This window comes from Nerophis ophidion, linkage group LG10, assembly GCF_033978795.1.
Source record: "Nerophis ophidion isolate RoL-2023_Sa linkage group LG10, RoL_Noph_v1.0, whole genome shotgun sequence".
Lineage (NCBI taxonomy): Eukaryota > Metazoa > Chordata > Actinopteri > Syngnathiformes > Syngnathidae > Nerophis > Nerophis ophidion.
The window spans coordinates 26,563,251-26,585,430 of record NC_084620.1 but is presented as its reverse complement, the minus strand read 5'-3'; the positions used below and the strand labels follow the sequence as shown (position 1 = coordinate 26,585,430).

At 39.9% G+C, this 22,180-nt stretch overlaps 1 protein-coding gene across 4 annotated transcripts in view; it reads left to right on the top strand.

Annotated features, from left to right (window-relative positions):
• lmo3 (LIM domain only 3) overlaps positions 1-21,847 on the top strand; it is a 130,383-nt gene extending 108,536 nt beyond the window's left edge. For all 4 annotated transcript variants that reach the window (XM_061913223.1, XM_061913224.1, XM_061913222.1 and 1 more), the window contains one exon: positions 15,183-21,847. In XM_061913223.1, the coding sequence (XP_061769207.1) occupies positions 15,183-15,288 (106 nt within the window). In that variant the 3' untranslated portion in view covers positions 15,289-21,847. The remainder of the gene's footprint in view (positions 1-15,182) is intronic.
• Positions 21,848-22,180: the final 333 nt, after the last annotated feature.

The following is a 22,180-nucleotide window of genomic DNA, read 5'->3' as shown; positions in this document are numbered from 1 at the left end:
AGGCTTTCCCCTGACAGTTTGTCTATGTTTTAGTTTTTTCCTCTGCATTTGTCTTTGTTTCTTCTGTGTTTAGTATCTCCTGTCTTTAGTTCCTGTCAAGTGCTCTTATTTTGGATCAGTTTCCTGTTTGTCTCCCTGTGTGCTGTTGTCACGTCATCTGCGGCTGATTGGCACCTGGCCACACCCGTATTCAATCAGCCCGCTCCTATTTGTACCCACTTTGTCTTCCAGTCAGTGCTGGATCATTGTCGTTGCCACATGTCGCTCCTGTCGTTGCTATCATGTCGTTTTTTTGCAGCGTAGCGGTAAGCTACATTCGTTTGTTTGTAACTTACTGTCTTTTGTTCCCTGCTTCTGTTTTGTTTTCACTCTACAAGTAACGACTTCTGTTTTCCTGTTTGCTACCCGCTAGCTTCCACGCTAGGCCCTTTTTTGTTATCCGCCTCGTGCGTGCTTTGTGTTAGTACCCTTTTGTTTGATTTTGTCTCAGGATCTTTATTAAATCATGTTTTCTCACTCCATGCCTGCCTCCATCTCTGCATCTTGGGGTTCGACAACAAATACCCCTGACACCTACTCGTTCTATTTACACATCTGTTAAAATGTAATAACCACTTATTCTTCTGTTGTTTGACAATTTACATTAGTTTTGGATGATCCCACAAATTTAGGTATCGATCCGATACCAAGTAGTTACAGGATCATACTTTGGTCATATTGAAAGTCCTCATGTGTCCAGGTACATATTTCCTGAGTTTATAAACAAAATATAAATTGTAAAAAAACAAAAGATGTTATGATGCCAAAAAATACACGTAATCATAGTAGTATCGATTAGATACCCTCCTGTCCTTGGTATCATTACAGTGGATGTTAGGTGTAGAGCCACCAATAGTGTTTGTTTACATTGTGAGCTTACGGTGTGTAGTGAAGCATCTTTAGCTATTCCTCGTCCTGCAGGAATGATACTTGGAAGAAACGTACTTTATTTGTTGCCATGGAGGCAAAGATTAGTGATTTAGAAGTAACTAAAACACTGCCGACTGGGGCTGGACGCTAGCTATCTAGCCATGTCTTAAAGCACCTCTTCCAGTGGGCGGAAGAGGTGCTTTATCGTTAGTTTTCAAGCCAAAATGCGTCCGTTCTCCCTTTTCTGCCTAAACACTGTGTCTGTAAGTACTCTGTGACTGTGCGCTGCCGAACATGCTCGTCTGCTCGTAAACCAGCAATGACGCGACGCGACGTGACGATGACAGGGGCGCAGGGGGGTGATGGACCGGTACTTTTTAGAGGCGGTTAAGTACCAAATATCACGGTACTATACTAATAGCGGTATACCATACAACCTTAACTGATACTGATACTTTTTACATGCAATATTTTCTCTGAATAATAGTTATTTTTGCGTTTAATCTGTTGCTAATGAGTCCATTCAGAGTATAACACAAAGCTAAGATTTTGGGCCAAAAAAGTTAAATAAACATATACGTATTTGTGAACAATGTAACAGTATATAAATGTTATAAATGACACAAATATTCCCTTATGTTACATTCATCTTTGTGATACTGATATTACCCTTGGCATCAATACTATTGATATTTGTATCAAGGTACTTTCACAAAAAAATATGAAACTACAGCTAGTCTATGCAGGTCACCGCCATCTTTTGGAGCTCGAACGGGGCTATTCAATTTGTGGCCCGGGGACCAAATACGTCCATACTGACCCCCAGATTCATGTCATAACTTGTTGTATAAAAAGGAACTTGGGCCTCAGATCCTTGTATGGACATTTTAACCTTGTTACAAAACAGTGCAATGGGGTCCAATTTTGTGATTTACATAACTGATGCGTTCCTCGATACACCTTTCTTTTTTGGCAGTTAAATTGATTTTTTTTGTAATGTGAATTTGTAACTAAGGTGTTGCTGTAGCTTGTATACATTAGATTAAGTCAAATTGTTTCATTTTACTAGTGGGATATCTCAACGTTCCATTTTAGGTCCTCTTTTTTCGTCATTTGAGATATTGAAATGGTGGCCCACTAGTTCAGTTTAAAAAATAAAATAGGAGACCCACATTTTTGCAGAAGGTATTTATAAACAGCAGAGCGCATCTGTAGCGCTGACAAAATAAATAGACCAAAATGAGAGTCCACTGGTTCTCTGAAGACTTGATAGTGGAGGGAGAAGTCCGGCCCCCCAGTCCTTAGCGTTCCTGAAAAGTGGCCCTTAAAACAATTGAGTTGCTGTAATAATTACAACAGCTAAGCTAAAAAAAATGTCTTTAAAAAAACCTGCAATATTAAAAAAAATCTGATTTGGACCAAGGTCAACTTCTATTAGAATGATGTGAACAGAAAATAAAGGAGAGAAACTCTGCTCCAATACATAACACATCACGTCTGCTGACGAAAGTTTGATTGATTGATTAGTTTATTGACATCTTAAAGAATGGAATCCATGTAATGCTTTAAAAAGGCAAATGGATGGCACAAAAAGCCAAAAGGCTTGTTTCCATTGCGGCCCATTAAATATTCATCACATTTGATACATTCAATAAAAAGATATATAACCTGTAACATGTAGATAAAAAATTAACAAGGTGAATTATAAGCCATACAGTCACAATCAAAAGTTTACATACACTTGTAAAGAACATAATGTCATGGCCGTCTTGAGTTTCCAATTATTTCTACAACTCTTATTTTTTTGTGATAGTGATTAGAGCACATACTTGTTGGTCACCAAAAACATTTATGAAGTTTGGTTCTATTATGAATTTATTATGAGTCTACTGACATCACATGGACAAAGATAAGACCTTCTAGAGAAAAGTTCTGTGGTCAGATGAAAACAAAAAATTAGCTGTTTGGCCACAACACCCAGCAATTTGTTTGGAGAAAAAAAAGGTGAGGTCCTTAACCCTAGGAACACCACACCTACCGTCAAGCATGGTGGTGGTAGTATTATGCTCTGGGCCTGTTTTGCTGCCAATGGAACTGGTGCTTTACAGAGAGTAAATGGGACAATGAAAAAAGAGATTACTTCCAAATTCTTCAGGACAACCTAAAATCATCAACCCGGAGGTTGGGTCTTGAGCGCAGTTGGGTGTTCCAACAGGACATTGACCCCAAACACACGTCAAAAGTGGTAAAGGAATGGTTGAATCAGGGTTTTAGAAAGGCCCTCCCAAAGTCCTGACTTAAAACATGTGGACAATAATGAAGAAACAAGTCCATGTCAGAAAACCAACCAATTTAGCTAAACTGCACCAATTTTGTCAAGAGGAGTGGTCAAAAATTAAACCAGAAGCTTGTGGATGGCTACCAAAAGTGTCTTATTGCAGTGAAACTTGCCAAGGGACATGTAAGCAAATATTAACATTGCTGTATGTATACTTTTCACCCAGCAGATTTGGTCACATTTTCAGTAGACCCATAATAAATTCATAAAAGAACCAAACTTCATGAATGTTTTTTGTGACCAACAAGTATGTGCTAAAATCACTCTATCACAAAAAAATAAGAGTTGTAGAAATTATTGGAAACTCAAGACAGCCATGACATTAAGTTATTTTCAAGTGTATGTAAACCTTTGACCACGACTTTACGTACAATAAAGTCCAATTCCGTCTATTATCCTTAAAGCTGACGGTGCTTGGGTTTGGAAGGCAAAGTTGAGCGTCTGCTAACAAAGGAGAAATACATTGATGCATCACCTTCACATTAACTGAACGTTTGTAAACTTGTGCGAACGGGGACACTAACTGCATGTGGCACGTCGTCCGCTATTTCCCTCTCTTTGACATTCTCACTGTTGCCTCATTTGAGTGGAAAGCGACTACTCTAGTTAACGCGTGCCCCCGAGGCATATCGCTGGCATCGCAGTGCATCGTTTGGAAGCCATGTTTTTTTTTTTCCTCTCTCTTCCTCCCTTACAACAAGAGGTCTCTAAAGACTCATTAGTCACACTCACCTCTCGGTAAAGAAAGGGAAGAAAGGAGGAGATGAAGAAAGCGTCAGAGGACGATGACTGCATGCACAGTAATCATCTATATGACCACGGACCGTAATATGAATACAACAAGGCATATAATTGTATTAATGATGGGATGAGACTCCTTTATCAAAGCTCATTAGCAAAGGTTGACGATAGAGTGCACAAATGGAACTAAAAAGCTAAGAAAAACAAGAACAATGTACATCTACAATGGTTTTGTCTGCTCTGTCATGGCGATTTTTGTATGTTAGTAAAACTTAACACCCAAATCCATGTTTGTCTAAACTTTTTCCAGCAAAGGCCACTTACAGACAAACTCAAGCACCCGGCGGCCAATTTGACGATAAAGATGGACGCTTTGTGTCATCGGCAGGAATCACTTTTGGCTTTTCCCTGCCAGGTGTTGCAACAAACATGATTGGTTTTGGCTTATTTTCTGTTTGGAACACATGCCCTCTGCCATGAAATGCAAAAGCATGTACTATTTCACTCCCAGGGATAAAAAGCAAGTTCATGTCATATATTTTTACAAACCCTGTTTCCATATGAGTTGGGAAATTGTGTTAGATGTAAATATAAACGGAATACAATGATTTGCAAATCATTTCCAAATATATATTCAATTCAATGCACTAAAAAGACAAGATATTTGATGTTAAAACTCAAACTTAATGGTGACAAAACAAGGGGGTGAAAAAACAGGAACCGATGGCGTCTTAAACGAACAGAACATAACTAATCAAAACATGATCACAAGACATGACACTTGTAAAGTTTTTCTTTACTTCAGAGTGTAAAGTAGAGATTAAAAGTTAAAGTCCCAATGATTGTCACACACACACACTAGGTGTGGGGAATTTTTTCCTCCGCATTTGACTCATCCCCTCGTTCACACCCTGGGAGGTGAGGGGAGCGGTGAGCAGCAGCGTGGGCCGTGCCCACAAATATTTTTGGGTGATTTAACCCCCAATTTCAACTATTGATGCTGATTGCCAAGCAGGGAGGCAATGGGTCCTATTTTTTGTAGTCTTTGGCCGGGGTTTGAACTCACAACCTACCGATCTCAGGGCGGACGCTCTAACCACAAAGCCACTTGCTGATTCATGTATAATTATTGTAAGTGGGTAATGCAAATCATTATAATACATTATTCTTATTATAATTACTATATCTTTTGTGTATCCCCTGAGGGTTAAGCCTCCCTGTTTAAAAACCTAGTTTTTGCGTCTGTTTCTAATTTTAATCAGGGTGAATGCGCCAAAGTTATGGGTAATTAGATGCTAAAAGTGAAATGTGTACATAATTGGATCCTATGCTTCCACAGATTTACTATATGTTTTACTTTTCTTATGCACACTAAAAAATGCTGGGTTATTTGTTCTACCCAAATGCTGGGCCGAGCCTATTGGGTCATATGTATGGGTTATTTCCTAAGGAGTTAGGTAGTTTCTGTGACCCAACCTGTGACTCAGCTGGCTGGGTCACTGTTTAGGTTTATAATACTGGTTTATTGTTCAGAAAACAATCTTCATAGACTATGTAATGGCAGTGTGATGAATTTAGTCTGCAAAAGAAAGATGGCGGACAGATTAAAAACTACAAGTGGAATCGTTTACTTCTTCCTGAAAGAAACCTTTGGACTACAAAAAAGATGGTGGAAGCCTTAAAAAAACTACAATTTGCATTGCTGACCTCTGCCTATATGAACCAAAAATCTTATTGTCTGGACTACAAAAAACATGAAATTAACCAATTTATTAGCAGTTAGAATGACCCTGCATTTGGGTTGAATATATGACCCATTATTGGGTAGAATTAACCCAGAATTGCAGTTAAATTTGACCCAATATTATAGTTGAATATATAACCCAGCAACCTGGGTTAAATAAGAAACACATAATGCTGGGTTAAATTAACCCGGCATTGATTTGGTCCAATAGTTAAGCAGCTGGGTTAAAAACAACCCATTGGGTCTTGTAAAGTTGGGTCGTTTTCAAACCAGCAGTTTTTAAAATGCATCACCTTATTTTGTTCTAAAATGTTGGTGCTGTGTGTAAATGCGTAAGAAGTGAGTTTTAATGACTTTATCACGTTGAAGAGTTATCTATGTGGAAAAAACATTGTGCATTTTTTGTTTCGGTAGTCTTAGACCAGGGGTCTGCAACCCGCAGCTCTTTAATCAGTCTGTTGTGGCTCCAGCTAATTTATCCTTTTTGTGTACTCTTGTCACTACACGGTCCCTTGAGGCACCGACATGTTTCTTTCAAAGCTCTGCATCAGCTATTCAATTTTAGGAACAGTGTTTTCTGGTGAGAAACCATGACACTTGTCATGACTTAGCTTGTTAGCTTTGTTTGTTGCTAATAAACAATGGTAACTAGGGACGGTTTAAGTGTCATTGGAACTGGTGTTGAGTTACAATATTTTAGTTGCAAACAAAGAAGGTATTTATGCAAAAGTGGGCAGTATGCCTCATGATCGAACCGCATCAACACAGGACCAATACTAAAAGTCAACCAATTACAGTCTTTGCCGCGTCCCTGCTACACAAGCTTAGACTTTTTTCTTTTTTTGGGGCGGACAAAAGTATTTGGATGGGGACAACAGAGCTTGCTTTAACACAGCAGCATACAGTAAGGGAAGCATCTAAAAATCTGGGAACTAAATCGTTGCCAATAAATCTCTTCATCAATGGGTTTCTAAAGGTATCTAATAACATGTCCTAAAAAGTTGAAATTCAACTCCTGGGGGAAACCTCATAAAAAACTGCCCAAAGTCGGGGTACCAATAACCAATTTTTGAAAATTTGAAAATGTTTAATAATAAAAAAGTTGTAGATAAAAAAAAGCAAAACAAGAGGCAACACTTAGTAAAGGAGAAACATGGAAGAACAGTAAATGTGTGACAACCAGTGTTAGGCATGAACATAATAACGAAGTTACGAACACACAGAACTTCAACTACTATGGGGGCATAATTAAAAATTCGATAAATAGTAGTATCATAGTAATCATGTAATCCCTGTATTAACAATAATTTGTTTTTCAAAAGTAATTTGCCTAACACTAAAATCAGCTGAGATAGGGTCCAGCACCCCCCGCTACCCTGAAAGCGACAAGCGGTAGATAATGGATGGATGGATGGTGATAACAGATCATAAGTTGGATAATGACTAATTGTCAGTTGGCGACAGATGTCTATCGTTGCTTCAGAAAACCATAGGGAAAAAATAAAGAAACCAGTATCAAAATTACATGGAACGTACAGGAGGTGGGGGATACAATAAAGGAAACTGTATATGTAGTATTAACTTCAATACATTGATCCAATAGGTTTTGTGGCTCCAAATTGGTTTTGATTTGGTGAGAATGGGCCCTAATGGCTGTTTAGACTCCCAGAACAGCAACCGATCAGGGACACAAACTGCCATATTCCAGCTAGACTGGTCCCAGAGTTAAAAGCAGGAAGTGGAGGATATGTTGGCTACTGGAATCATTGAGCCTTCTAGTAGTGAGTGGTGTCGTCCTTAGACATTCATCATTTGATTCAAACAACCTTTTTATTGTCCAATAGAATCCTAAGACCCCCGACAATCAGCACGTCTGCCCAAACAATGACACCTAATCCTAAACCTAACTCAAATCCAAGGACAATGCAGGCATATCATACACTAACACTACTTTTTATCTGAATTCAATTTCAAAAAAGTTTTGGTTCATACATTTTATTTGTATAATCTATCAGTATGTCTTTAAAAGGATGCTATTATGCAAAAGCCTGCTCAGTGGCCTTGTGGTTAGAGTGTCCGCCCTGAGATTGGTAGATTGTGAGCTCAAACCCCGGCCAAGTCATACCATCCATCCATCCATTTTCTACCGCTTATTCCCTTTCGGGGTCGCGGGGGGCGCTGGCGCCCATCTCAGCAAGTCATACCAAAGACTATAAAAATGGGACGAGTTACCTCCCTGTTTGGTACTCAGTACCAATGGTTGGAATTGCGGGTTAAATCAACAAAATGATTCCCGAGCGTGGCCACCGATGCTGCTCACTTCTCTCCTCACATCCCAGGGGGTGGAGCAGGGAAATGGGTCAAATGCAGAGGGGAATTTCACCACACCTAGTTTGTGTGTGGGTGAGACTAATCAGTGGTACTTTAACACCAACTTTTTTTGTGTGTACCTGTATTTGGGATCCCCCTAAGTCCAAGAAATTTGAAATCAATCATGGAGGCATGGCAGAGATATTTATAATACAATATTGTTTTCTTTCAAACGTGCTCCAAATGAACCATGAGGAATTTAATGTTTCTTTTTAAAATTTGACCCCAAAAAACACCTTTACATTACTGATGGGTCGGTCGCAAACTTGAGCCGGATAGGAGCTGGCTATTTAAAGTGAACAATGGGACTGGTAATCGAGAAAGCCGGCTTCCGGTCGAGAGAGTTTTTGTTTTTTTTTTAATTTAATTTTAATTGTCTTTTAAAGCGAACCGAACACTCCTAGCCCAGTGTGAAGCGACCGGAATGAGAATCAGCACCTCCAAGTCCGAGTCCATGGTTCTCTCCCGGGAAAGGGTGGAGTGCCATCTCCGGGTTGGGGAGGAGACCCTCCCCCAAGTGGAGGAGTTCAAGTACCTAGGAGTCTTGTTCACGAGTGGGGCTAGAGTGGATCGTGAGATCGACAGGCGGATCGGTGCGACGTCTTCAGTAATGCGGACGTTGTACCGATCCGTTGTGGTGAAGAAGGAGCTGAGACGGAAGGCAAAGCTCTCAATTTACCAGTCGATCTACGTTCCCATCCTCACCTATGGTCATGAGCTTTGGGTCATGACCGAAAGGATAAGATCACGGGTACAAGCGGCCGAAATGAGTTTCCTCCGCCTTAGAGATAGGGTGAGAAGCTCTGCCATCCGAGAGGAGCTCAAAGTAAAGCCGATGCTCCTCCACATCGAGAGGAGCCTGATGAGGTGGCTCGGGCATCTGGTCAGGATGCCACCCGAACGCCTCCCTAGGGAGGTGTTTAGGGCACGTCCAACCGATAAGAGGCCACGGGGAAGACCCAGGACACGTTGGGAAGACTATGTCTCCCAACTGGCTTGGGAACGCCTCGGGATCCCCTGGGAAGAGCTGGACGAAGTGGCTGGGGAGAGGGAAGTCTGGGCTTCCCTGCTTAGGCTGCTGCCCCCGCGACCTGACCTCGGATAAGCAAAAGAAGATGGATGGATGGATGGATGGATGGATGTCTTTTAAAGCCGCACTGGTCAAAATATGGCTGTGGCAGCCAATCGCACATGTTATGTAGACCACAATGAAGTGTTGTAAATATGAAAAAATCCATCAGAAATGAGGTCTGAGTACCAGCAGTGTTACTCACACCACAGTGTGAGAATGACTGCTCGAATCCAACCGTAGCTAGAAAAACGTCCGTTACTAAACAAGGCTGCGATGTAATATCCTCATCAATACTGGTGCACAGATGTCATATATGCTGTTGACATTTGGCCGAGCAGAAACAATTTGTCTGCGTGAAATAGGGAGGAAGGCAGAGAGGAAACGAGCGAGGAGAGGTGAAACAGGGAGAAACAGTTCTGCGACAGGAGAGAAGCGGTGCAAAAAAAAGGAGGGCTTGATGTGAGCTCATTGCGGGAGTGGACAGTGTAAAAGTACAACCAGAAAATATGATGTATGTCAATATTCCGAATTATACTGTAGGGTTGCTCAGTATAAACAATATAAATGATAAATCATATACATTTAGGCAACGATGCTTTTATATATAGTCAGACAGTAACAACACCAAGTATCAGTATGTGGTATATGGCATCAGTATATTTTCTTTTTTTTTTAATCACAAAATATTTTTTTGTTATTGTTTACAAACTTAAGTAATATTGCTTTTGTTTAGGTATTTTGCGCTATTGACATTATTATAAATAGTGTATGTAAAAAATTTTTTTTTTTAAAGGAAATAATTTTCATGTTTTATTTAGTAATTGTGATAAAAAAATGTAATCATTTAATGCTTTTGAAAATTGGAAATATTAACATTGGATTGACCAATATGGCCCTTAAAACTATTTAGTTTTGGATCACTACCCAAGTTTGAAGTATTTAATGAAAACATCCAAACACTTTTATAATATATTAATTATGTGCATGAACAAATAATAGTTATTGTATGAAGGTTCCAAACAAGAAAGATTTGTAAACACAATAACAGTCCTTAACAATCTTATTACTAACACACAACTGGCCAACTCTTTCATTTATCCGACACAATAAAGTCTTCAAAAATTCCCAACACATATCGTCACGATAACCATGGATGTATGGTATGGTACAAACATATGCATGCAATGTTTGTCTTACATTTAGTAATCAGTTGTGGACAGAACGAGACCGAAAGAGGTACACGCTCACGCGGCAAGAATCCATTTTTGGCAGGGAATCCGTTTTTGGTACACCGGAAGCAGCAATTAATAATTTAACTTACAGTTGTGCAGATGTCACGATTAATGACTCGTCTGCTGATGGTATCATAGCAGTAAAAATTGAATGTGACATCTTCACTTTATCTAATGTTAAAGGGGAACTGCACTTTACGTTTACGATCCTTATGAGATACGAGAGAATCCTTTTTTTTCTTGGTGAGTATAAACCATTTACCATTTGTCAATTTCATCAAGCTGGCCGAGGACGTTTTTAGTTTATTTGAGTAAGTTATCCATTTATTTTGGCATAGCTTGGCTCAAAGTTCCACATTTTCTGTGTGACCAAGTCACACAGACCTCACTCTCTCAGCTTCGTTTTAACGTGCCCGCTTTTATAAGCAGCAGTTCATCCTCCGTATATTCAGCTTCAAAAATATAAAGTTGTCAATCCTCATTTGTCCAAAAATAGTTGTCTATGTTGTCTGTTACCAAGTCCGTCATGATTAGAACACACTTGGGTTTGTTTCCAGAAGTAGGAACACACATTTGTTTTCGGAAGTTGGAAATAAATGCGCCGGGGAAAGAAGTTTGGGTATTGCTAATAAAGACCAAAATATTGTACATATTACATATTGTTAAGAACATGTCTGTTACTACATTGTGCTTTGAAGGCTACAATGTTGACTCCCATTAGCCACATCTTGCAAGCGTTTATCATCTTAAACCTCCCCAAAAAAAGACGTGTTCTTGTCTCTCATAAGGATTGTGAATGATAGGCAATTTATTTTAAAAGTGCAGTTCCCTTTTAAAAAAAACATTTTTGGTGATGACTTCCTCATCTCACAAGGAAAAGCATCTAATTGGCTCGTCATAACAAAAATCCCCATGCTCATATCTTAAGTACGCTGTTAAAGAGCTTTGATTGGATATAATGTAAACTTGTCCTCCTCGTCAACCAAACAAATTTAAATATGGTTGGATTTTGTTTAACGTCCATCCATCCATCCATTTTCTACCGCTTGTTCCCTTTTGGGGTCGCGGGGGGCGCTGCATATGTAATCTAATTTTTAAACGTTAAATAACATTTCAGTTAATTGTGTTATCGTCTTAGTCAACCTGCCTTTGTTTTGATTAGCTCCGGTCCTATTTTTACTTGCTTCGATGTAAAAAAACTAAACCCAAATAAAATAAACAGTTTCCAGCCCGGGGCAGGCACAGCTGCCTCTGTGGTCCGCCCATGACTGAATTAGGGAGCCTTTTTGATCTTGCTTTGAAATATTCCTTTTATCATTTACATGCCCAATAATACATTGGGATATACAGTATATCCGTATCGCAAGAGGCTGCAATATATATTGCCAGATAGGTTTTGACTTTATATAAGGAACATACATTTGCAGTTTATCAGAGTATGAGGAGAGTGAAACATTAATACAGTTAGCCTCCCGCCTTAGTTGTCATATTTCAAGATACAGGCCTTCATTGACTTACATTACAAAATAAAGTGTAAATATATATATGTATATATTTTTTTTAAAAAGCAAAAACAATTGCCTGTCATTGAAATCATTCCGGACAGCACGGTGAAACAGGGGTTAGTGCAAGGGCCTCACAATAAGAAGGTCCTGCGTTCAATCCCAGATATGTGGTCTTTCTGTGTGGAGTTTGCATGTTCTCCCCGTGACTGCATGGGTTCCCTCCGGGTACTCGGGCTTTCTCCTACCGCCAAAAACATGCACCTGGGGATAGGTTGATTAGCAACACTTAATTGGCCCTAGTGTGTGAATGTGAGTGTGAATGTTGTCTGTCTGAGTTGGCCCTGTGATGAGGTGGCGACTTGTCCAAGGTGTACCCCGCTTTCCGCCCGAATGCAGCTGAGATAGGCTACTGCGAAAGCCCCGCGACCCCGAACGGTACAAGCGGTAGAAAATGGATGAATGGATAAAATCACTCCGGTTTTTGCCCCCAAAGACACAAAATCAAGCAAAAACTAGAGGCGAAAAATATAGATATACGGCTAGCAGTGTCCCGGTACCAATACCACCCTTAGTATCATTACTATCACCCACCCCGAGCTTGCCTTCTTTCCCAAAACACACTCTTCTTACCTTTTACGGTCAATCTGTTAATTGGTCCCAGACGGCGAGAGCAAATCATGCGCTCAATCTGCCCTGCAGGCCTGAAATAAATGCTGTGAACGGAACAAGCGAGTCATGCAGCTCCAAGCCATGAGTTCTGTATTCATAGCAAAGTCCAACAGAGGCAAACATTGGCACCGATGTTTGCAGACCTTGTCCAACCTGAAGGGAGATAAGTGACCCTCAAGACAATACAGTGAGCGTTGCTTTCCGCTCAACATAATCTCCACTCTGAGCTGCACTGAAAGGTCAAAAATAACTGCGGCCTCCATCATCCACCCCCTAAAACTCTTTAGATGTGAGGGGTTTGTTGACACCTTCAGATGGAAGGGGAATAAACATACCCTCAGCACAGAGGGGCACATAGCAAGCTCAACCTAGCCTATCTTCCAGCTCAGTAATAATCACTGTTTATTTCCATGTAGGGCTGGGCGATATGGCCTTTTTTTTAAATCTCAATAGTTTTAGGCCATGTCACAATACACAATATATATCTCGATATTTCGCCTTACCCTTAAATGAACACTACATTTAACATTCTTGTTCATACTGCATTAATATATGCAAATTTTTTTAAACTGTCATGCAGAGAGGGAAATCACAACTAAGTCAATGGACATAAACTGTATTTATTAAACAGTTATTAAGCAGTGGCACAAACATTCATGTCGTCTCGAAACACAAAGTGCAATATTGTCAGAGACATTTTAAAACAAGCTATAAGTGCACTTGAATGATGTCACCAAGATCCATCCATCCATCCATCCATCTTCTTCCGCTTATCCAAGGCCGGGTCACGGGGGCAGCAGCCTAAGCATGGAAGCCCAGACTTCCCTCTCCCCAGCCACTTCGTCCAGCTACTCCCGGGGGATCCCGAGGCATTCCCAGGCCAGCCGGGAGACATAGTCTTCCCAACGTGTCCTGGGTTTTCCCCGTGGCTTCCTACACTAGGGAGACGGTCGGGTGGCATCCAAACCAGATGCCAGAACCCCCTCATCTGGCTCCTCTCGATGTGGAGGAGCAGCGGCTTTACTTTGAGCTCCTCTCGGATGGCGAAGCTTCTCACCCTATCTCTAAGGGAGAGCCCTGCCACCCTGCGGAGGAAACTCATTTCGGCCGCTTGTACACGTGATCTTGTCCTTTCGGTCAAGACCCAAAGCTCATGAACACAGGTGAGGATGGGAACGTAGATCAACTGGTAAATTGAGAGCTTTGCCTTCCGGCTCAGTTCCTTCTTCGCCACAACGGATTGATACAATGTCCGCATTACTGAAGACGCCGCACCGATCCGCGTGTCGATCTCACGATCCACTCTTGCCCCGCTCGTGAACAAGACTCCTATGTACTTGAACTCCTCCACTTGGGGCAGGGTCTCCTCCTCAACCCGCAGATGGCACCCTTTTCTGGGCGAGAACTATGGACTCTGACTTGGAGGTGCTGATTCTCATTCCGGTCGCTTCACACTCGGTTGCGAACTGATCCAGTGAGAGCTGAACATCCCGGCTAGATGAAGCCATCAGGACCACATCATCTGCAAAAAGCAGAGACCTAATACCCCGGCTACCAAACCAGAACCACTCAATGCCTTGACTGCGCCTAGAAATTCTGTCCATAAAAGTTATGGACAGAACCCCTCCCAATTTATCATGTTTCATGTGTCAGGTAAACAGTAACAAATGGAGCCATATGAATCTATTTTCTACTGTGTATGGGTAATGTGTATGACACTTGGGCCTTTTAGGAAATAAGGTGCAGTATTGTTAACTTCATAAGAGAGTCATTTCATTGCTGTTGTCATTGCACGCTGCTTTGTGGTGATGACGTTAAGAATACTACTACACACGTCAACATAAAGTCTGATTGTATGTGTTGTGTTCCTGACAAGACCCAGGATAGCCCGATGGTTAAATTTGTTGACTTGGAATGAAGAGTACTGGGTTCAAACCCCACTCTGGTTGACAGTATTTTCTTCCACCTCCATCATACTTTACTCAGCCAGGTGTCCCCGATTACATCTGTGTATGGAACAAAATCCCGACTTCACAAGACCCAGGACAGCCCAGTGGTTAGGTCTGTTGACTTGGAATGAAAGGTACTGGGTTCGAGTCCCACTTTGAATGTTGTTCGACCTCCATCGTACTTTACTGAGCAAGATGTCCCTAATCACAGTTGTGTACGGAACAAAATCCTGACTTCACAAGATCCAGGATAGCCCAGTGGTTAAGACTGTTGACTTAAAATAAAAGGTACGGGGTTCCAATCCCACTCTGAATGTTGTTCAACCTCCATTATACTTTACTGGGCAAGATGTCCTCGATTACATTTGTGTATGGAACAAAATCCTCCCTCACAAGACAGAGGATACTTCAGGGGTTTTGAGATTGTTGACTAGGAAAGTAGGGTGCTGGGTTCCAACCCCACTCTAGTTGACAGTATTTTATTCCACTTTATACAAAAAACGCTCATCTACTGTATGTACGGGGCCGTCACTTGAGTCGGATCATATTGAGTTGTCAACATATTAACTATACTTTGGTGAATATTGTAATATTTTGTGCATGCAAACAAAATTATTGCTGCTCGTTTGACTGTCTCCTCTTGTGTTACACAGGTTTTGTGTGGGAGACAAGTTTTTCCTGAAGAACAACATGATCCTGTGCCAGACGGACTACGAAGAGGGGTTAATGAAGGAGGGCTACGCTACCCAGGTCCGCTGACCCTCGTCAGGGTGCAAAGGAGGAGGGAGACGGGAGCGGGGGAAGACTGATGCAGAGCTTGCAATCACAACAAAAAGCACTAACCAGCTCCTGTCCCCCGCGTGTACATAATGACGCCTGCATCGGGCGGGGAGGTCCTTGACTGTACAGAATAGCCATAGAGACTGCAGCGCAGCAGGCCCTGGAACCTGGCTACACGTATGGGAGAAAATATGCTGCCTCTTAAGAGTTGGCAAACAAAACACTGGCCTCAGAACAACCAAAAGCAAGTTGCTGGACAAATTTACACGGCCTTAAGACGAGGACTGTACAGTCCAGCGACTTGGATCTAGAACACACAGGAGGACTCAGTGGGACTCTTTGGGAAAGACACCTTTTTATCTGATATTGTTGTATTAAAATGCACATGAAGGCGCATCAAATAAGTTAATGCTTGTGTGTGTGTGTGTGTGTGAGTGTGTGTGTTTTTTTTTTGAGGATTTTTCAGTTTGCTCTCAGTTTAGAATCTTTTCAAATGTTGGTTTCTTTTAACATCGGTCTGCTGAATTTGTGTTTTTAATATACCGAGTTTTACAGACTATAAAAGTGCTACAGTGGAACCTGTTTAAGTTTATCAACACATTAAGTCCTGGCCCACCGTTGAATTTGTATTACCAAAAAGCAATGGCGGGCCGTGCGTTTCCTACCTAGGCCTTTAGTGATGTCCGACTTCAATAATTACCTCTCAAAATACCATCATGACCATTGCTGGAGAAATACTATACAGAAATACATTCACGCACCTCAACAGTGTACAAACATGGTTATTTTTTGGCGCATTTAAAAATCAATAAACTCGTATCACCAATCAATACATTTCTTGTGTGGTACTGTCAAATATTTAAATTGCAAAAAAAAAAAAACGTGAAAAAATTAATAAAATATTTGAACTCACAATTTGTAGCAACCATTCGATGCCGTATAGCCCCCAGTAGTTGGTTGATTCGAGCGGAAATAGCGGGCATTTCATCACCGACCTCGTCTCACAAGATGTAATTTCTCTTAAGTATTCTTCTTTAAAAAGGCTTTGGAAATATATATCTGCCACCTAATCAACATGTTGCTTCTCCTTCTTTGTGAGTACCGGCAAGTTTTCTGTGGCTTTCTATGGCTCCTATGGCTTCTGTGCCACTTCCTTTTTTCGCAACTTGTGATTGGATACATACTTGGGACTCCCAAGTGAGTATCCAATTACAGCGTAAAGCCAGCTAGAAGGCCTCACTGACAACAACTAGTGATCTGATTGGCTTTTTAAATTGTCCATCAACTATATCTCCGTTCACTTACAGTGCACAGATGCCCGCATTGTTGATTCTGAAGGCCCGTGGCAGATTTTGTACAGCATGGCAACATAAGCTAGCTGAATTCTGATTGGATAAAAATTCTAACCTAAAAACAATAGCACTAGATGGAGCATAATGACATGAAAAGAATACGAATACTTTTAGATATTTAGGGAAAGTGAATTAAAAATTACTTTTATTTTTAATTACGATCATGATTTCTGGTTGTGTTAGGCCAGCGGAGAAGGCCTTGCTGGCCCTGACGGCCCACCACTGCTAAAAAGTGCCCGCTTATGTCGACATACATGGTTTATAGACATGAAATTGGAGACATAAAGTGGTAATTTCTATGAACAATCAGTCAGTTTGTTGACATGTGTTGTAGTATTGCTAATTTCCTCATTATCGGTTGTGTGTTTTTGCAAAAGCGGATCATTGGTGTTGACGACCACTTATGTTGACATGGGTTCTGTCAACTTTTCAAAAATTCCACTGTACATGTTTAAAGGTCTTCGGGCTCCGCTAGGATTGTTTTAATAGCCTTTTGTTTTTTTCTATGCTGATTTCTGTTTTTTTCATATTCTGAGTTTTACACAGACTAGAAAAGTGATACCGGGGAACCCGTTTAAGAGGACCAACACATCAAGTCCTGGTCTAATCATGTCGACATATGGTCAACAGCTCTGGATTACATAAAATTTCAAACACGAAGTAATTATATCTATAAAAAAAAAAAAAATCAGCCAATTTATGTCGACATGTGTTGTATTATTGTTGATTTCCTCAATCCGTAATATGTTTTTGCAAAAGCGGATTACTGTCGACAACCACTTATGTTGACATGGGTTACGTCGATTTAAACACATCTTACTGTCCCATTTGCAAAGGTCTTAAGTCCCCACTAGTGTTGATTTAATAATCTTTTTTTTTTTGGTTCCATGCTGATTTCTGTCTTTTAACAAACTGAATTTTACAGACCATACAAAGTGATACGGTGGAACCTGTTTAAATCCACCAACACATCAAGACCTGGTCTCATTACTAAGTCGATATACCTGGTCAACCGCTTTTGTTGATATTAAATTTGAGACATGAAGGGGTCATTTCTATGAAAAATCATTTTGTTTAATGTCAACATGTGTTGTAGTTTGTTAATGTCTTTATAACCGCTTGTGTGTTTTTGCAAAAGCAGATTATGGGTGATGTCGACAACCACGTATGTTGACATGAGTTGTATTGACATGAACAAATTCCACTGTATATTTGCAAAAGTCTTAGGTCCCCACAAAGGTTGTGGTTTTAATAAAAATTTTAATTAACTTTGATTCAACTGTAAACATGTGCCCAAATGGCAGAATAATGCAAGGAATGTAAGACAATTTTCAACAAAACTTGGTAACGGGAAACAACCAAGTAAACTTTGCTGAGATTGAGGATTATTTGACATTATTTAATTAACAGAACAGGAATATTTGAAGCTCCACGTGTTTTAGTTTTGCAATCTTAGTGTCATCATGGCATTGTTGAAACAACAAATCTAATCTCGCATTGAGCAAGCCACAAACAACTCAACTTTATAGTCTACAGCCAAAGTTTTCAAAGTGCGGGGCTTCCTCTCAGAACATAAAACCGTTTTGGCCTTGAATTTGTGGACGACTATTAACCTGAGGGAACATTAACAATTAATAAAATAACATTTTAACAACCATTTGAAAATTCAACTTTGTCACAATCAGAAGTAGAGGTGGGTGATACTGCTTAAACCCATACCAAGTAATAACAGGGCCAAAATTGCTGATATCTTTGCGTATTCGTGAAAAATACAACATTGTACTAATAAAATATAAGAGTTAGGTAACACTTTAGTATAGGGAACACATTCACCATTAATTAGTTTCTTATGAATATGCCAATTAGTAATATATTGGTTCTTTATTAGTCATTAAGTACTTATTAATGCCTTACTCTGCATGGCCTTACAACCAGTAAGCCATTAACAATGAGTTAACTAACCCTAACCCTTATTGCTTATTAATAACCCTAACCCCAACCCTAAACTGATTGATTGATTGAAACTTGTATTAGTAGATTGCACAGTACAGTACATATTCTGTACAATTGACCACTAAATGGTAACACCCGAATAAGTTTTTCAACTTGTTTAAGTCCGAGTCCACGTTAATCAATTCATGGTAACCTAACCCTTATATGTTCCACTAGTGTCCGAATAACTCTTGAGTCTTTGTTACTCTAATAAGCAACTAATTAATGGTGAATATGTGTCAAGATGGTGGGGTCGAAGCTTGCTGCGGGGTCGTTCTCCCAGGAAGGCAGACGGACTACTCAGGACATGGCGTTCAGGTTATAACATGAATTAATTTTAACTACAAACCCCGTTTCCATATGAGTTTGGGAATTTGTTAGATGTAAATATAAACGGAATACAATGATTTGCAAATCCTTTTCAACCCATATTCAATTGAATGCACTACAAAGACAAGATATTTGATGTTCAAACTTATAAACTTAATTTTTTTTTTGCAAATAATAAATATCTTAGAATTTCATGGCTGCAACACGTGCCAAAGTAATTGGAAAAGGGTATGCTCACCACTGTGTTACATCACCTTTTCTTTTAACAACACTCAATAAACGTTTGGGAACTGAGGAAACTAATTGTTGAAGCTTTGAAAGTGGAATTCTTTCCCATTCTTGTTTTATGTAGAGCTTCAGTTGTTCAACAGTCCGGGGTCTCCGCTGTCGTATTTTACGCTTCATAATGCGCCACACATTTTCGATGGGAGACAGGTCTGGACTGCAGGCGGGCCAGGAAAGAACAGGCACTCTTTTTTAACGAAGCCACGCTGTTGTAAAACTTGTCTTGTTGAAATAAGCAGGGGCATCCATGATAACATTGCTTGGATGACAACATATGTTGTTCCAAAACCTGTATGGACCTTTCAACATTAATGGTGCCTTCGCAGATGTGTAAGTTACCCATGTCTTGGGCACTAATACACCCCCATACTATCACAGATGCTGGCTTTTGAACTTTGCGCCTATAAGAATCCGAATGGTTATTTTCCTCTTTGTTCTGGAGGACACCACAGCCTCTGTTTCCAAATATAATTTGAAATGTGGACTCGTCAGACCACAGAACACATTTCCACTTTGCATCAGTTCATCATAGGTGAGCTCGGGCCCAGCCAAGCCGGCGGCATTTCAGGATATTGTTGATAAATGGGTTTGGCTTTGCATAATAGAGTTTTAACTTGCACTTACAGATGTAGTGACCAACTGTAGTTACTGACAGTGGTTTTACGAAGTGTTCCTGAGCCCACGTGGTGTTATCCTTTACACACTGATGTCGGTTTTTCATGCAGTACCGCCTGAGGGATCAAAATTCCATTATATCATCGCTTACGTGCAGCGATTTCTCCAGATTCTCTGAACTTCCTTCCAATAGCTCGTTGAGAAATGTTGTTCTAAAACTGTTCGACAATTTGCTTACAAAGTGGTGACCCTCATCCCATCGTTGTTTGTGAATTACTTAGCATTTCATGGAAGCTGATTTTATACCCAATCATGGCACCCACCTGTTCCCAATTAGCCTGCACACCTGTGGGATGTTCCAAATAAGTGTTTGATGAGAATTTCTCAACTTTATCAGTATTTATTGCCATCTTTCCAAACTTCTTTGTCACGTGTTGCTGTCATCAAATTCTAAAGTTAATGATTATTTGCACAAAAAAAAAGTTTAGCAGTTTGAATATCAAATATTTAGTTTTTGTAGCATATTCAACTGAATATGGGTTGAAAATGATTTACAAATCATTGTATTCCGTTTATATTTACATCTAACACAATTTCCCAACTCGTATGGAAATGGGGTTTGTAAAAAAGGTAAAAAAAAAAAAAAAAGGCGCACGAGGCGTAAACACAACTTAGACCGAACAATGGACAGGAAACAAAAATCGTTAACTATGACATGAATAAATAAAAACTTACTTGGCATGGCATGAAGCATGAAACTATGGCAAGGCATGAAACAAGTCAGCACAGAGCAAGAAAATAATACAATGACGCCAGGCCGATTGACCGGCAATTGCAGGCTTAAATAATGCCTCTGATTAGTGTTCGGGTAGCAGGTGAGCGGCCGAACCCTAATCAGAGACAGGTGAACTTCATTTGCGACCATGGCAACAAAACAAGGGAGTGAAAAAAAAAAGGAACTTAAAGAGTTCGAAGGTCAACAGAACATAGCCAAACAAGACATGATCAAAAAGACATGACAATATGTTTCCCATACTAAAGTGTTACCAAGAGTTACAACATCAACAGATTAATACAAATATTCCCTTTCATTACATACAATTGCTTGGGCAATTTGTCCCCAAAGCCGTCCTGTGTCCAACATTAACTGAACATGTAAACAATGTAATACACAATTGTGAAGAAGAGAACTTAAAAATATGATCACGCTAGAATCAACTTGATACTGATTCCATCCTTGGTATCGATATTATCTATAACCAGATCATTCCGCAACAGCTCAAATTGAAAGTAAAAACATCACATTTTGTTCTTACTGATGCTAAAGTTAGCAAGTTTAAAAATAAAAAAGAATACAAGTTTTTTAAGCTACAGCTCTTTGACTTCCATTCACTACTGTACTTTACACTTTGAGAACCAATGGACGAGATGTTATGATTTTGCTTCTTTTGCCACATGGTCTCCTTCTTTTGTCACATTTGACTACTTGGATTTGGAGTGTAGCACACTTTGTTTTCATGGGGAGTGTTTTTATTAAGCCTTCATATTGGTCAAACAAGACAGGTGATGTGCTGGATTCTGCAGCACATGTACATGTGTACAAAATGATGTTGGGGGATGGGGGGTTTGTACTTTATTTATTTGTTAAAGTTGTGCAAAATTTAGCTTTCTTTAAATACTTGAATGCAATTAACGACTGACGGGATTTCATTGCTCTCAACTAACGCCTCATTTTCCTCTGAAAACTGTCCAGCTCAGCCCGACTTGAAAATGTAATTTGTAAAATGTGGGTGAACATAAAAAAATATTTATTTTTGCTTGCGACTGTCCAATTTTTTTAATTTTTATTTTTTTCTTTACATGTCATCCAGCATGAGATGTTTATTTTTAGGGCAAGGCTTGTAAATACTGTAATTGTAATAATTCTAAGCACAAATGTAATACAGTTTTATTGTGTTACAGAGTCTTGTCTTGGTGTCTTGTCTTTTTCAACATTGATTGAGAAAAGGAAGTTTTAAGAATTTATAGCAGGTAAAATATTAAAAATGAGGACACCTCGTGCATTTGATTGTGTGAGCTAACTCGGCGACTCCTGAACCGCTTCACAAAAAGGGTGAACATTTGTCAAAACATGCACTTCTATGATGATGCCTTTGATATTTTTACACGCCACATGGTGGCGCTGTTATTAAACACCAAAAGTTCAGAGTCAAACTGACTTTATATTCCTCACACCTCTTTGACTAGCCTTTTTGTACTAGGGTCCTTAAAAAAGGCAGATTAAAAAACTGCAGACA